Source organism: Peromyscus californicus, unplaced genomic scaffold (assembly GCF_007827085.1).
Source record: "Peromyscus californicus insignis strain IS unplaced genomic scaffold, ASM782708v3 Scaffold_4__1_contigs__length_199733344, whole genome shotgun sequence".
Lineage (NCBI taxonomy): Eukaryota > Metazoa > Chordata > Mammalia > Rodentia > Cricetidae > Peromyscus > Peromyscus californicus.
The window spans coordinates 126,684,772-126,701,394 of record NW_026294562.1 but is presented as its reverse complement, the minus strand read 5'-3'; the positions used below and the strand labels follow the sequence as shown (position 1 = coordinate 126,701,394).

At 43.5% G+C, this 16,623-nt stretch overlaps 1 protein-coding gene across 3 annotated transcripts in view; it reads right to left on the bottom strand.

Annotated features, from left to right (window-relative positions):
* Positions 1–3,075: 3,075 nt before the first annotated feature.
* Positions 3,076–16,623, bottom strand: part of Sv2b (synaptic vesicle glycoprotein 2B) — a 190,539-nt gene continuing 176,991 nt past the window's right edge. For all 3 annotated transcript variants that reach the window (XM_052760310.1, XM_052760312.1, XM_052760311.1), the window contains exons 10-13: positions 15,651–15,784; positions 12,981–13,181; positions 8,710–8,869; positions 3,076–5,978 (exon numbers count right to left, since the gene is read on the bottom strand). In XM_052760310.1, the coding sequence (XP_052616270.1) occupies positions 5,795–5,978; positions 8,710–8,869; positions 12,981–13,181; positions 15,651–15,784 (679 nt within the window). In that variant the 3' untranslated portion in view covers positions 3,076–5,794. The remainder of the gene's footprint in view (positions 5,979–8,709; positions 8,870–12,980; positions 13,182–15,650; positions 15,785–16,623) is intronic.

The window sequence follows — 16,623 nt, the reverse complement described above, 5'->3', positions numbered from 1 at the left end:
AAAAAATTGTGTATGTCTGTATAAGTGTGTGTCTGGTATGTGTGTATGTTTTGTGAGACATTTTTCCTGTTTTTATGTCTTAAGTACCTACTTTGCACTTTCCCAAAATATAATTTTAAAATGTTGGGCTTCCTTTCAAACCATCTTTTAATTTCCCAGGATAAGCATGCACATATTTAGAGTTACCTACGCAACATGCTTTCTCTGGCTCACCAGTCACAGCTGAGCAACATACTACAAAAATCCTTGGAAAATCATGAGCTATAATAACATCGAATCTCCACTGTCCAATGTGAAAAATGAGGGTTGCTTTCAAAGTGAGCCTTCTTAAAACCATGAGTACAAGGCCAGTAAACACATCACGTGCTTTCTAATGAAAGCTTTCTCAGTTTCAGTATTCTAAAGACCAGTAGAATTCAGTTGGCAATGCTTCGGGAGAAGGACTTTAACCAATAAGACTCATTTCTAATCATTCATCAATGGCTCAAAAGTTTTTCTACTCATTCTTAAATAGGTCCTTTGTGATATAATGTCCTTGGAAAGCTATTTTTATTTATTTACCTTTAAACCAACAAGTCCAAATTACCTATATTTATGGTGTACAACATAGTTTGATATACAGATCTGTGCTGCATGAAGATGAACTACATAGACAATTATGGTCCTCTAAGATTGGGTTGCCTAGTAACTCTGTACCCAGTTTTGTTTGTGTGGGCACACACTCTAATGTTTGCACAATTTCAGAATTGCCTAACATTCATTTCTCAGAAAGCACCTGCTTCCCTGGTTAAGCACATGCTTAAGTACACATTGTCAGGTGGCTAACTCAAGCTATTTACCTCTACACAGTTACCTTTTTTTCCTTTTGATATAATAAAATGCTATTCTGTAGGCTTTTTGTTCAGATTCTGCTGACATCATCACAAGTGCTGATTCGAAGAAATCTGAACTACTGAGCATGTATATTGTAAGTGAAGGTCAAGGCTGTCATTTTTGAATGGCTTGCTCTCCAAAGTGACAGTAGCTGTGATTCGGTAGACTCCCCTGCCTAAGCGAAATTACCAAATGTGATGACCACATTAACTTTAGAAGACATCTCAATGTGTCTTTATGACCGCTAACATTTTCAAGTCTGTTAAACTCATGATACTAAAGGTAAGTGGGTAGCTAAATGTATATTTAAGGTGAGGTGACAGTGTGTATCACTTTCTATTCATAGGCTATGGGGTGGGTCTGCTAAATAAATTCCCTACCTAACCCATAACTTACAAAAACTAACAACTTCTATTCTTCCACTTAACATCTGTGAACAGCTCTAGTCTGTGTTTCATTCCATTATTAATCTTTGCCCCCATGCCACACAAAAGCCATGCATATAAATTCTTCACCATGCCTCTGCAAATTAAACAAAATGTGCTTTAAGCTTGCGTGAATTCAAAGGTGCTTTGTGATTGATTTGCAAACGGCTCTGGGCTATGTCCAAAGATGACAGAGCTGCTCACACAATAGCACAGCATTTTAACTTCGGAAAATCCTCCTAGGATCAAGTACCTTACAGAGCACAAGAGCAGGGGACTGTTCTGTAAATTGTGTTCCATGAGGTCTACATGGAGAAAGGTGCCCTTACCCTGCCTTATCTCTAAAGGAAAAAAAATCCCATCTTTGTCAAGAGTGTCACCAAGCAAGGTCAGCTGATGGTCAGCAGGTTGTATTCCACCCCATTCTGTCATGATCACCAGGTAGGGAAAAGCCTTTAGAATCAGACTGTCATTATAGAGCCCCGGGGATTCAATACAGCAACGGCATATTTGTCTGCAAAAATCTATAAACACAGCCACCACCACCAGACCAAGTGGAAACAGACAAGGCAGGCACCAGCAATCCCAGGTGAAAGCTACCCCCCACTGAGTTTAGGGAAGAGGCGGAGCTGGACCAACAGACATGGCCTAGAGGCCAATGCCTGAGGGAAACCACAGTCTTTAGGGGTGAAAATGTCACAGCTAACACCATTGAGTCCCTGATGTCTGCCATTAGTCAATACCTTTGAAATGCTGGGGAAAAAAAATGTTCTTGCTCCTCATGGGCTCACATGAGATTCTGGTTGGGCATATACTGGGAATAAAAGAACTCTGCCACCCCATCCCCACCCCAACACATCAAAGTATTTAGCTACAGACAGGTTGTCTGTGCTTCTCTAAATACAGTTGGGAAACTAATACCCCCACGTTATGTGAAAGTTTGCTTAAAATGCCAATTCTCAGACCCTACCCCATACAGACTAAATCAGTCTCTGGGGATGGGACCAAGCAGTATGTTCACATTCGTGTTGGTGTATGTGGGGGTACACATGCACATGAGTGCAGAAGCCAGAGGACAACCTCTGGTGTCATTCTTCAAGTACTGTTCACCTTTTCCTTGATGTTGCTTATCGGCCTGGGAGTCCCCAAAGAGACTAGGCTGACTGTCAGTCAATACCAGGGATCCTCCACCTCCCCAGTATTGAGATTATTAGCAAGCCACTATGTCCAGCTTAGACAGTTCAGATGATTCTGATGAACAAGAAGTTTAAGAAGAATGATTCACTGGTCTGTTTTCTTTTTTATACCAAGAACTTCACACTGAAGAAATCATGGTCATGCATCCAGTAAATAAATTTCCCAGCATGCCCTGCAGCAAAGGAGATCAATGATGTTCACGTGGAAATAACTGGGAGGGGCCTCCAGTAGAGCAGGCTTGAAAGAGCACAGTTCAACTGGGAGAGTTAGTTCAGAAAAAGAGACAGCATCATACGAAGCCTTGTTACACAGTCCCAGCACCTCAAGTGGCTGGGCCACATCTTTCAACCTCTCAAAGTCCCCATATGAAAAAATAAGAAAGGTAGAAGAAAGGATTCAGTCACCTTAGGAATACAGAAGAGACCTAAGTGTCTGAAAATGATCTCTAGCCTCAGTTCTTAGATTCACTTACAGTTATTTTTATTGTTTTTGCCGTGAGCCAATAGCCAGGGAACCCAGAGAATGGAGTTACTTTTACACAATCTCAAGCTTATGTGCTACAAATTTCAGAAACAGGACACCTCTTTCACTAATTGTTTTAATAGAACAAAAGATCAAAAATCAGCATCAGGAGATAACACAATGCAGTTGGGACTGTTGAAAGTAACAACTCCCAAACTGACCATCATAAAATACATCATGAACTGTGAAGAGCCTTGTTCAGTGAGGGAACGGCTCTTCCCTTTCACCCTCTATGGATGCCATTAGGAGTCCCTCGGGGTAAAACAAGAGATGGATGGCTAAGAACGGTGTACATTATCCCCCAGTGACCTGCCACACAGACTATTTTTAAAGACACATTCATCTCATCAGGAGTGACAGCAGCTATGAAGTGGCCAGGTACCATGGCCAGATAATCCTTCATGAGGGAGGCTGCAGACCATGCTGCATCTTTCACATGGCCTATGTGACAGATGGGATGGGAATTGCCCTTGGTTGGTTAGGTAGTTGGTTTAAGGATCCATAAATGTAATATAGAAGACAGAGCTTAGAAACTAAGTGGAGTTAACCTACAAATGGCTGCAGCCATCCCTGCACTCAAAAATTAATCAGATTTTAAGTTTACAAGATCCATCTGGCTGGAAATGTAGATTCTGTCTTGAACATTTTTTTAAGTGGTAGCTGCTCACTGAGGTGTATTATCCCATTAAAGAATACTGTTATGAGGGATACATAACCACAGATTTACACAATTCTCTCATGATCCTAGCCGATGCATTCCATATCACGAGAAAATGGGAAAGAATATTACAGCTATATTACAGAAAGTCTCTCATTATCAACAGAGTGTTGTGTTAGTTAGTGCCTATAAAACACCAAGAGAAGCATTAATACATTCTGTATATTTATATATATTTATATTTGGGGGGAATCAGGGTGTCACATCAGAGCTGATGTGGCATCTTCCTTCCTTATACAGAAAGTAAGGGAGGTATAAAGAGGTGGGGACCAGAGAAGCCGAGTAAACATGTTAGCCAGACTTGAAGATGGGAAGGAAGGTCTAAAAAAAAATCACTTTCCCCCTGCTAATTTATACTCCAGAGGACTATAGAAAGATGGCTTGAACTGTCATGGGATCTATGCAGTCCCACAAAACTGAGAAAACACTCAACGTAGCCATTAGTCTCATTTAGATTTGGAGAGGTTTCTAATAGGCAAAGTTGAGCACTTTACAGCTCCTGGGTGTGCTGCGAATAAAGTGAGCAAACTAGTTCTTACAGACTGATGCTCCCCTGGCCCAGGCACACACAGCTCAGGTGACAGGAACTCCTCGCTCCGCTCCCCGTCTCTACCATCGTTAGATGGTCCTGATGAAAAAAAGCTGCTCTTTCAGCATCAAGACCTCAGACAATGGCTGACGCAGGCCAGAGCAGTCTGTCCTGAGGTCCTCTCCCCGCCCACTTCTACATTCACGTTCCAAACCAGATCTCAGGAAAGATTCCTTAGAGCACTGAAGAAATGCATGTATTTAACACCCCTCACTTCCTAACTTCTGTGCTAAGGGCCTGTTTCAAAATCTCTGAACCAGGACATAGAGCACAGATTTCTCGTAGGTCCTGAACATCATCACCAAGATGATAATAAATGTGCAGTGAGCACTTTCCTGCTAAATCCGACAGGAAGAGCTCACCCTTTGAAGACCTTTTTCCCAACCTTAGTCAGTTACCTGTGTTGGTTTTGGTCTCTATAAAGAGAGTGCCAGCAGCCATAGAACACTTCGTCAGTTCCTTCTAGGTAAACGGCAGAGTCAAATGGCCCATGGATTTGAGCTTCACAAGTGACCCACATAGGAGAGAAAAGTATCTGCCTCACTAAATTGAAAAGTTCCAAGGTGAAGGAAACTGCTCACAGCTTGCTTAGTGCATTCTCTCAACAGTAGCTAGATGGCTGTATTGAAATTGTGCTCAAATGTCATCTGGTTGCACCAAGTTTCCTGGGACCTTGAATGGCGAATCCTCCCCAAATGAGGCTAAAACGCTAGCAATATTAGCAGCAACCATTTGTGGAAATAAAACCTCAAAACTGTTATATACAAACTTAGTTTACAGAATAACCATCCTTAAGCGTCTCCGACTAGAGCAAAATCATAATAAATATCATTCTTAATACATCGCATCTTCATCGTTCAAAGTTGAGGATGCTTGGGAAGAAAAGTCAGTCCATACAGAATTTGCTTAAATATTTGGCTTTCCTATGTCAGAATATCTCCAATACTACTGTGCCAATTTTCAAATGGAAAATATGATAGGTGATACTTTCAAGTGCAAATGTATATCCTGTTCTCCTAGCCCAGTATTCATGTGATGACCCCAACTCCCAACCAAGGCAATTTGCTAAATCACCAGACTCCCAGGAGCTACATGGAAGAGCTTGTTTCTTGTCCTCAACTTCAGTCTGAAATGCAAATGATTCTTTGCACTTCATTTAGAGAAACACATACTCCTTGCTCACTGTATGTGTTTGTTTACTGGAAGGTCCTGCCCCTCCTTGCCTTGGATGGAGAGACGTGAAGCTAAGCACACAGCTCTGGGATCCAAAGGGTGGCTCAAGGCACCCCCAGTCAATCACCTGAGTTACAAATGTATTGACAACTGAAGTGGGTCCTAAACTAGTGATCACAAAAGTCCATTTCTCCTCCTGCGCTGTCCACGGTGTCCCATGGACAGTGAAAGGTGGTTGGCATGGCTGTGCTGGAGTGTCCTGGAGAAGATCTTCCCATCTTTCTCTCCATGGGTTGTTCACATCAGGACCTGCTCCCGGGTCTCTGGCAGTCGAAGGGCAATCAGGCCACCTCCAACCAGAGACGCAGCAGCCAGAAGGATGGGGACCACTTTGGTTATCCCAACAAAAGAAGCAAAGATAGTGTTTCCCAGGATGGCGCCAAATTTGCACAATCCATTGAGGATGCCAAAGGCTGTGGCCCTGCAGAAGAAGAGCACAGGAAAGGATTCTGAAGTTCTGGAGCACACTAGGTTCTTACCTTGTTGTAAGAGGAGGAGGTGTGGGAGTGAATGAACTTTTTACCTATACACAAAAACAACATTTTTATTCAGCCAGCATTGGAAATACTGAATAATATAAAGATGTAAGGACATCTAGACTAGTGACCATTATTAACGTTTTGGAGTATTGTCTTCAAGCTTCTTTATGTTCCCAAGCATATCTCTTATTACAATAGTTACAAGTAGTACTTGCTTACAGAAAAATATCAAAAAATAAAGCTGCGTGCAAAATAAAGTGTAAGTGCACCCCTTTCATAACACTCTCTTGTGACAAAAACTGCTGCTAGCCAGCCCTGAAAAGCAGGTCCCCATGTGTAAAGCCACATTTCCCAGAGACCCTGCTGCTGGCTGTGTGGGCATGACTTAGTTTAGGCCAATGAGCCAAGAGTGCATACCACAGCTGCTGAGACATTTCCTGAAAGAGTTTTTGAATGGGCTTTTGCTCTCTCTTCCTTATTTTTCTGCCCCTTGTCTTACTTCCTGCAACAGAGATGGTCTGTGGTGGAGTATAGGCAAGGGATAGTGAAAACATAGGAGCCGAAGCCATCTGCTCAAGCTGCTAGTGAAGACGATACGCAAAGCCTAATCCCTCATGCTGTTTGGAGTTTGTCTTTCATGACAGAACCAAGTACTGGTTACTATCCCTCCATCAAATTTCAGTGGTAACCATCAGAAACCACACAGCCTATCTTGACCCCAGCTGTATACAGCAGCAGTTATCAACCTGTGGGTCGAAAGCCCTTCTGGAATTGAACCACCCTTTCACAGGGGTACCCTAAGACCAGAGGAAAACACAGATATGAATATTACAATTCACAACAGTAGTGAAATTACAGTTATGAAGTAGCAATGCAATCATTTTGTGGTTGGGGTCACCACAACATGAGGAACTGTATTAAAGGGTCACAGCATTAGGAAGATTGAGAACCACTGGTATACAGGGACAGTATTCTTAGGATGAGCATTCCCTGGCTGAAGTAAAATGTTCTTTTGCTGTGGGATGTCTTTGCGTACACTGTGAATATGTATGTGTTGCTCTGATTGGTTGATAAGTAAAGCTGCATTGGCCTATGGCAGGGCAGGATGGAGCCAGGTGGGAAAATCCAAGGGAGAGAGGTGGGAGGAGAAAGGAGAGGGAGGAGATGCTGCTAGCCGCCACCAGAAGCAAGATGTGAAAGTACCAGTAAGCCATGGCCACGTGGCAACTTAGAGATTCATAAAAAGGGTTAAGTTATATGAGTTAGCTAGTAAGAAGCCTGCCATAGGCCATGCAATTGGTAATTAATATTAAGCCTCTGGATGATTATTTTATAAGTGGCCGAGGGACCGCATGGCCAGGTGGCACTGGAGAAACCTTCTGGCTACATTCATTTTTTATATCAAAAGTTTAAGAATGTTGGCATAGCTTGACGGTTACAGATCTTGTTCTATTGCTGTCTCTACCGGAACAACATGGTGGCTTCATAAGCTCCAGCCCCAATCCTGGCCCTTCTGTGTTTCCTTTAATTTTTTTTCTATTTTCATATGCATGGTCTTCTAAATAAAATTTAAAATGATTTTTTCTCCAACTTTCCAGGGAAGGAAAAGTCTCAGCGAATTTTGAATGGACTATTGTAACTTGGAAAAATTAAATGAAACTTGACATTTTTCTAAGATTCAATTGTCTTATCCACAATGAAACATGTCTTGATTTTTACTTTATGTCTCCTTTTATATTGTAGTAAAATTTTATGGTTTTATTCATGAATGTTTCAGGTTGGTTTCTAGATATTTTATGACTTCTCCTATTATTAGATTTATTTTGATAGCATCTTTAACTTTTTTGATATAGCTAAACACTTGTATTCTAAGGTGTTTTTTTTTCTGTTCACCTATTGTTTCTGTCTATTTATTTCATTCTCCTAAATTTCCTATCTGTAAAGCCATACCCCATTCAATAATGACCATTGTCCTGTCCCTTACTATTTGTAAAACTAAGGCCTTCTTTGGCTCTAGAAAGGAGCTTCAGATATGGGATGAGGTCACAACCCTAGCCATCCAAACCCCAGATGATCTCTCACTGACTTTAGGAATGTCACTAAAATTTTCAGAATTCCATTTACCCATCCTCATACCATGCCCATTCCTTATGAGCATTTATCTGCTGTACTTACAACTCGAGATCCCCGTCATGAAGAGAAACACACACTGAGTAATGGCCTTGACCCTCTGCTTTTAAACCAAGAGTAAACCCTGACAGCCCTGGACTACTCCGCCTCTACCCACCTTCTCTTCCTTGCTGACCAGCCCCATCCCATGCTGTTCCAAATCTTCACCTTTTCTCCTTAGTTCCCATTGGCAGGGCTGGGCTCAGCTGCCACGAGGATTGCATGATACACAAGGTTTTATCCATTCTCCATTCTTACCCCTCTCCTGAGACACTTCACTCCTGTCTTTTGGTTCTTGTCCCTCACTCAATCTTATCAAACCCTAGCCTGCGCAGGTCCAGGCCTCAGTCACCACCTTGGAGAGAAAATCAGTTGCCCAGAAGATGTTTGGAACACGGACTCCAGGAAGAGCAAGACTATGTGTGGTGCAAGATTCGGCGGGAAGTAGGCTTCCGGCCAAAGAAACACAAACAGGTCTTAGAGGGAAAGCCAGGAAGAACGGACCTCTGGTTGGTGGGATACAGCTCCACTGTGATCACGTCCAGCGCATTCCAGGCTGCGATGCTGGTCCCACAGAACAGACATTGCCAGCCGATCATCGCAGACTCGCTGTTCCCAAAAAACAGGAAGAAGCAGCAGACTGCCGAGATGAGCATGGAGCCGCCTGTGGAGATAAGACAGATGTCAAAAGAAACGTGAGGTGCGTCCAGGAGTCTGTTCCCCACAGGATTCGCCCACCTCCCATCCTCACAGGCTCAGCTGAAGTAACGTGTTACTTGAGTTATTAGGTCCATATTCCAAATGAAAAGAAAAAACTCAAACATATTTCAAATACAATTATATACACACGAAGAAGTAAATATTGACATATATACATAGAAAGAGTAGATACACCTTTATATACAACTCTAAATTTAAGATATTAAAATTTAACTTTTTTCAAAGAAATGTGGAAATTAAACATTAAGAGCCCATGCTCTCATGTAGCTTACATTCCAGTGTGAACACATCAGTGGGTGGGCTACAAAGGGAAAATTCCAGAAGGGCTGTTCTTCTGCGTTTTCACTTATGACCTGTTCTGCTTTGGATTTTAAATGACCCCACCCCCCCCCACCCCAAAGCACATGTGTTGAATGTAGGGTCAGCCACGAGGCAGCAAAATTCAGAGGTGGGGCCTCTGGGGGGCTCTGTCCTCATGAATGGATTAATCATTTATGGATTCATATAGAGTCCGAAGGAGGAGCTGTTTAATAAAAGTAAGCTCTCTCTGCTCCCAGGCCACCATGAGGTGAGCAGCTTTGCACTACTACACACTCCTTGCCGTGATGCTCTCTGCCTCAACCCAAACCCTAAAACAACGGAGTCAAAGAACCATGGACCAAAATCTCTGAAGTCAGGAATCCAAACTATTTCTTCCTTCTAAATGCAAAGTCTAGGATGTTTTGTCACAGCAACAGAAATACGACTCAGACATGCCTATCTCCATCTCAGAGCTCTCCCTGCCCTCACAGCCTTGCCACAACCCTCTGAGAAGCTTACCCACAGGAACTCTAATCACCATTAAAGGAAGAGAGAGGGATGAGACTACTCAGTGACTCCCATCCCGTTTTGGAAGCTCCATTTTGGACCATGGCTACATCCCTCTGGGACCACGGCTCCTTCCAGGTTATCCCTCAGCTACCGTTTCAGACCCCACTGGGCTCTGTGAATGCTGTTTTCTCCCCCTGGTTCCTGCCACCATAGGAAGACAACTGCTTCCCACTTTTACCAGTGAGAGTCTTGCCTGCCCCATTTGTCCTCCCAAGCCCGGCCACACATCTAAAGCTGCCCATCAGCAATGTCTTTTCACTAGACTATCCTGGGTGAATTGTCCAACCAGGACCCCATCGACCTAGCTGGTGATAAGAGGCTCCATTTAAAAAAGGCTGTACCAAACTGTTTTCAAACCCAGGAAGTGCACTCAGGGGAACTTGGGGAACCTCCTGTTGGTTCTGGTCACCAAGCCAGCTACAGGCTGGAAAGGAATGAAGTAGGGCGGGGCCTAAAGAACCAAAGCAAAAGAAGTGGGTTCCAGTAAGCAAGTGGGTGAGCCCCCCCCACCCGCCCCACCCACCGCCCCCCAGCATCAGGACAGTGGGGAAAGAGCACCTTCCTTGTCAGAAATCCAAATGCTTATCTGACTCAAACAAGAAACTACTTCCTAACAGAACCCCATCCTGGAATCCCACCAGGACCCTGGGTCTTGGACTATAAGGGTAGTGGGGTGCCTGGCTAAGGAGCTAGGGAATGATAACTGTCCATCCAGACCCCTCTGGGGAGGGGCGGAACCGCAAGCAGCACCTCAGGATCTTTCTAACAGCTAGGAGAGGAGATTGGGGGAAGGAGGCTGGTATCTATGGGCCACAGGAGTCCTGAGAACATTTCCCTCTGAACGCATGCTCTCTTCGGCAGTACCAGTGTGAGTCTTAACTAAAAAATTCTGATGAGTAAAACACCATCGTCAAATCAAGCGATGGTCAAGGAGAGCTTCCTCGACTCTGTGTTAACGGCTCCTACCTTAGAGCCGTAAGGCCTACTGCCTTTTCACTTCCATAATCCTCACCTCTCTTCTAATTAAGGGGTCTGAGTTCAAATTCAAGTCTCACTTCTTATCTATGTGGCTCTGAATAGGTCATTTGCCCTCTGGGGTGTCTCATTTTCCCATCTGTAAAATGTTAATAAAATAGTACCTATCCCGTGGGGTTATGTTATGGTGAGGGTTCAAATGCATTAATGTTTATGAAATGCGTGGAACACAGCCTGGCAGATAATAAGCATCCCAGGGTTTGTTAAATGAAATCTCTAGCTTATGTCTGTCTCTCTCAATCTATCATTTGCTCTTTAAACACAAGGATGTTGATGGCCTCAATTACTGTTATATTCCCATTGCTTCCTCCACAGTCTGGCGCAGAGTAAGGACTGTATAAATAAATGTTTATTAAAGGAACAAATGATTGAGCAACGGCCTCATTAAGAGAACTGCTACACCGTCCTTAATAAGAAATGACTTCAACCAGACAAGAGCTCCAAGGAGTGAACAGGACAAAGCTGCCACGGCTGCAGCAGCCAGGCTGCTCTGGGGGTCCCCGAAAACGCTGCTTCAAAGCAGCTCCCTGCACCCCATGGTGACACGGGGGAAGGGAAGTCTACCCAGCGAGTGACCAGTGTGCTCTATGAACTGAGAGTGCCGTAGCTGGTCCACGGCTCCAGGCCTTTCTGTAAAGGTGAGGGGTGCAGAGACTGAGTGGTCATGGCCTGGGCATGCTAGTACCAGTCTCTCTCTCTCTCTCTCTCTCTCTCTCTCTCTCTCTCTCTCTCTCTCTCTCTGTGTGTGTGTGTGTGTGTGTGTGTGTGTGTGTGTGTGTGTGTGTGTGTGTGTGTGTTCTTAAAGGGACTTCTGAACTGACAAGGACACATCCCCTAACAGAGGCAACTCAGTCTGCTGTGCCCATGAGATGACTTTCCATCTTTCCGAGGAGATGAGAAAGCCAAAACCACAGGCACATCTTGTATTCACGATTCTGAATATTCATCTCCTATTTATAATAATAATATCCAATACAACCCAAACATGAAGAAAGGTTTCTTCCCTTGAAGATTTGATCTGTTTCCTCTTCACCAGTGAAATGACAATGTGATCGATTTTGTTTCCCTTTGTGTTTTGACACTGGAAAGTTTGATATTAATTTTCCTGATCAACAACATCCTGGGGGCAGATCCTTAACGGCTTTTTTATTAATGTGCCTCCTACTTCCCCAGCTCTGGCCTTAGCTCACACTTACCACACATACTTCCTGGCCCTCAATGTGCACATTTCACTTCTTACTGACCCCTCACAGCGTTGTGTTTCAGCATCAAATGGTGCAAGGTGAAAGGAAGCCAGGCAGATGTAAATACAGACGCCACTCGAAAAGCCTACAACATGCTGTGTATTATAAGATGTTTGGGCTATCTTACGTTCAACCCTCACAAAATCCACCCGGCTATTACACCTCATATTATTAGGAAATCAAAACCCAAAGAAAGGCATACATTCAAAATCAAATGGCCATGTGTACAAGGATTTCAACATAAGGCTCTCCAACAAAGCCTAAACTATTTTTATACAATTTAAAATAGTTTTTATTCTTTATCTGCTCACCTATTCTTTCACAATTTCACACACATATCATAGAATTTGAGCATATCTCCTGTTATGTGTCTCATCCCCTCACATTTCCACTATCAATCAGCAGAAATAAGAAAAACAATATGGTTTGCTTTGAATCATCAAACTATCATTAAAGAACATTAAACCGGGCGGTGGTGGCACACGCCTTTAATCCCAGCACTTGGGAGGCAGAGCCAGGCGGATCTCTGTGAGTTCAAGGCCAGCCTGGACTACCAAGTGAGTTCCAGGAAAGGCGCAAAGCTACACAGAGAAACCCTGTCTCGAAAAACCAAAAAAATAAAAAATAAAGAACATTAAATATCTTTTCTATAATAATTTTATAAAGCAGGTGTGGTGGGTCTATTTGATCATTGATGCGGGAGTGATAATAGAACACCCCAGAAATGATGCAGAACCCCTCCCCCACCACCCTCAAAGCCTTTCTGTGAAACCCTGGGATTCTGTGAATGTGCCTCCTTGGCTTTACAGCAGCAGATCCAGCCTTACCTTGTGCACTATTTCTTTAAGAGAAGGAAGCAAACCAGTGTGTCCAGGAGCCCTAAATGCTCCACCATGAACAACTCACCAATCATCTTGAGTCTTCCGATTCTGTCCATGAGCAGGGCAGAAATTATGTTCCCAGGCAAGACAGACAGGCTGCCGAGGAAGCTGACGAGGTAAATCAGAAAATCATTGTCCTCCTCAAAGTCCATGTGGCAGCCCTCTTTCTGCTCCAGGAAGGTAGAGTTGATAAACCGACAGTCAATGAACTTGTGCTTGTAGAGGTCTGGGGAGAGAAAGAAGCCTTGGTTCATGTGAGTGGCTGGGAGCTGGGGAAAGAAAGGCAGACACAGAGATGTCCTCTTTATGGATAACCTGTGACCTCAAAGTCAAAGTGGTATTTGGCAAAAAATTGTAACAACCTGCTCAGCTCAAGTTCCTGTAATAAAAAGAAATGAAAATAATACCCATTTTAGAGACATATTTTTACATGTGTATGTTTGTGTGGTATGTGCATGAGTGTGTGTGTGCTCACATGTGTGCAGGCATGTAAATGTGTGCACATGCATATTAAGGCGTGAGGTTGTTGAATGTCTTTCTCAACCACTCTCCACTTTGTTTATTGAGGTAAGGTCCTTCATTGAAAGTGGAGCTCACTTATTCCAGTTACTCTAGCTAGCCAGCTTGCCCTGGGGATTCCCTGTCTCTACCCCTCTAGTGCTGGGATTACAGACACCAGCCACACCTGCTCAGACTTTACATGGATTCTGAGGATGTGAACTCCAGTCCTCACACTTGAGTGGTAAGGACGTTATCCAGGGCCATCTTCCCAGCCTCTGAGAATCCTGTCTCTCCCAATCAGGTGACACTCCTGTGAAGTAATCTAGTTTAGAGAGTAGAACTTAAGAATTGGCGTTTGGGACTGGCAAAATAGATTAGTAAAGTGCTGTCTTCAAAAGGATACAGAAACACACACACACACACACCACACTGTTCACATACAAGAATTAGGGCTAGCCTGAACTGTCTACTGCAGAACCCAGGCAGTGGCTCATACATACACACACACACACACAGACACAGACACACTATTCACACACAAGAATTAGGGCCAGCCTGAACTGTCTACTGCAGAGTCCAGGCAGTAGCTTATTCAAAACCCTAAACTTTCCCAAAAGTCAAAACCACTTGCTGTGAAAACAATTCACGTATTTTCTGACACTATCAAAGACCAACTTTTCTAGTAGAAAGAATGCTATATAGAGAAATCTAGGTCTGATGGCTGACCCTATCAGGAACACTCATCTCCCTGAATGTCTCCCTGAAAAACCAAAGGCGTGCAGGGGCTGGGGAGCTGGCTTAGGTGGTAAAGTGCTTGTGCATGTGCCTTGAATCCGAGATTTGGAGAAGTGGTCACAGGACGATCTCCAGGGCTTGCTGGCCAGACAGTCTAGCTCAATCAGTGAGCTCCAGGGTCAGTGAAAGGCCCTGTCTCACAAAGTAAGGTGGAAAAGTGATTGAAAAAAACATTTAACATCAACCCCTGGCTTCCGTATGCACACGCACACACACAATTGGAAGCATACACCTGACGATGGCCTTTGCTTCTCCCAGCTATGACATTTCCCAACTACAAATGCGAGCAAAAAAAAAAAAAAAAAAGGCCTGCGTTGAGTATGCAAATGAAGAAGCCTCACTGAAACTTGAAAGAATAAAAAAGTACGACCATTTTTAGTAACAAATACAACTTCTGGAACTAGTCATTTTTTAAGGTAAAGCTTGGAAGAAACTCAGGAAGCTATGTCCAATAACAGATTATTAGAGACTGGGAGATGTTAGAGACCAGGTATTGAACCTTCTGAAGCTGAGAGCATGAGAGAAACATGTTGTGTGAACTGTCTGTTGACATTGATGCCGAGGAGGGAGCATTAATATGGGCGTGCAGAAAGCAGTCTGTGCAGAGTACAGCTTTCTGAGCCATGTAATTGAGAAATGGCTTCCGACTCCATCTCCTTGCTAGCTGTGGCCTTGATCCATTGCTTAAGTCCGTTTCCGCAGCTCTGTGGTGGGGATAATCAGAATACATGTCTCCACTGAGACCCTGTAGGGAAGGTTCTGGTAATACACATGCGCTCCCATGTGTCCCAGCTACATCAGCGAGGTTGGTAAGTTATGATGAGCACAGAGGAAGTAGCAAGAGTGGCAGAGTAGTAGAATTCTGTGGGTTTTTTTTTTTAAATCATGAAAATCTGAAACAGTGAAATTCTAAAATGTTCTCAGTGTCTCGCCTTATGTACCAAATCTGAACAGAGGTAACATTCCCTTTTGATTTATTGTCATGGAAACAATTTTTAATTGTGCAAGTTTTAATTTATGCAAGGTCCCCAGGAAGGAATCCAGGTTGAAAATGCAGCCCTCCTGGAATGCTGGTTTCATGAATGTCATACTGTATTTTTGGATAGATAAGTCTCATTTAGATGAGGAAAGTCTCATTCAAATGAAGACACTTGGCCAGAAGTTTTGCTTCAATTTACATGTGAAGGAAAAAAACCTGAGCTATAAATTAAACAAATTCCATACCAACTCATGGCACCTAATGTTTGCCCTCCCTGGGGGCAGAAGCCCTGTCCTCCCCCACTAAGGCTGCCATTAACGGCTGTGAATCCCTTCACTCGTGTTTCAGGTCTGACTATGGGCTTTGGCTCCTAAATCCCGGGCCACCTTTGTTCTCCTCCCAGTGTGCCCATCTTCTCACCTGTGTTGTAGAAGGTGGTTGACTCAATGGTGCAGTTCTTGAAATAGGTGTCTGTGGATGTCACATCTTCAAAATAGCATTTGTCAAAGAATGTGTCCTCAAAGAGGACATGTTTAAAATACATCTTTATGAACCTGGGGGAAAGACAATATCCCTGAGTGAAGCATCCTAGGAAAAGAACACTTGTGACCAAAATGGAAAACGCAGAAGGACAAAAACAAGAACTCCATGGCAAAGGCACTGGAACATTATTTCAAACCAGACTACTCCCCCTTTCTCAGCTGCTTGTCTATCACTAACAATAGGATCCAAGGCCATGGAAGACAATGTCTGGTCCAGGTGTGTGTGGACGACTCTGCATCAATGGCGTAGCTCCCAAATTCAGATCCATGGACCTTCCCATCAGAATGACAGAAATGTGAAAAGCATGAAATGGAGATATAACCAACAGATCACGTTCCCATCAACCTTGAACCCATGCACATCCCCAGGCAGATGGACGCCGTCCTGCACACTTACAGCAGAGTGTAATCAGTGTTGCTTCTTTGGGGAACATTTTCACAGAATTTAAATCATGCATCTCCTTTGACCTAGGAATTTTCTCACATGTATTTGCTCATATATTCAAAGAGATACATCCACTGGTCTTTATAACAACATTGCTTATGACAGCAATTGATTACCTATGGATATATATCTGTGCATACATGAGAGCTGGATAGATGACAGATACCATACAGTGTAATACTGTATGATCATTACAGTAAATAAGGCAGATCTATAGGTATTACTAAGGAACAACACTTAAGACGTGTCAAATGAGCCAAGTGTGATGGTCCACCCTGTAATCACAGCACTTGGGAGGCTGAAGCAGGATTGCCTTGAGTTTGAAGCCAGCTTGGACTAGCTAGTGAGTTTCCAGACAGCCTGGGATACAAGCAAACCTCTGTCCAAGAAGGGAAGAGGAAAGGAG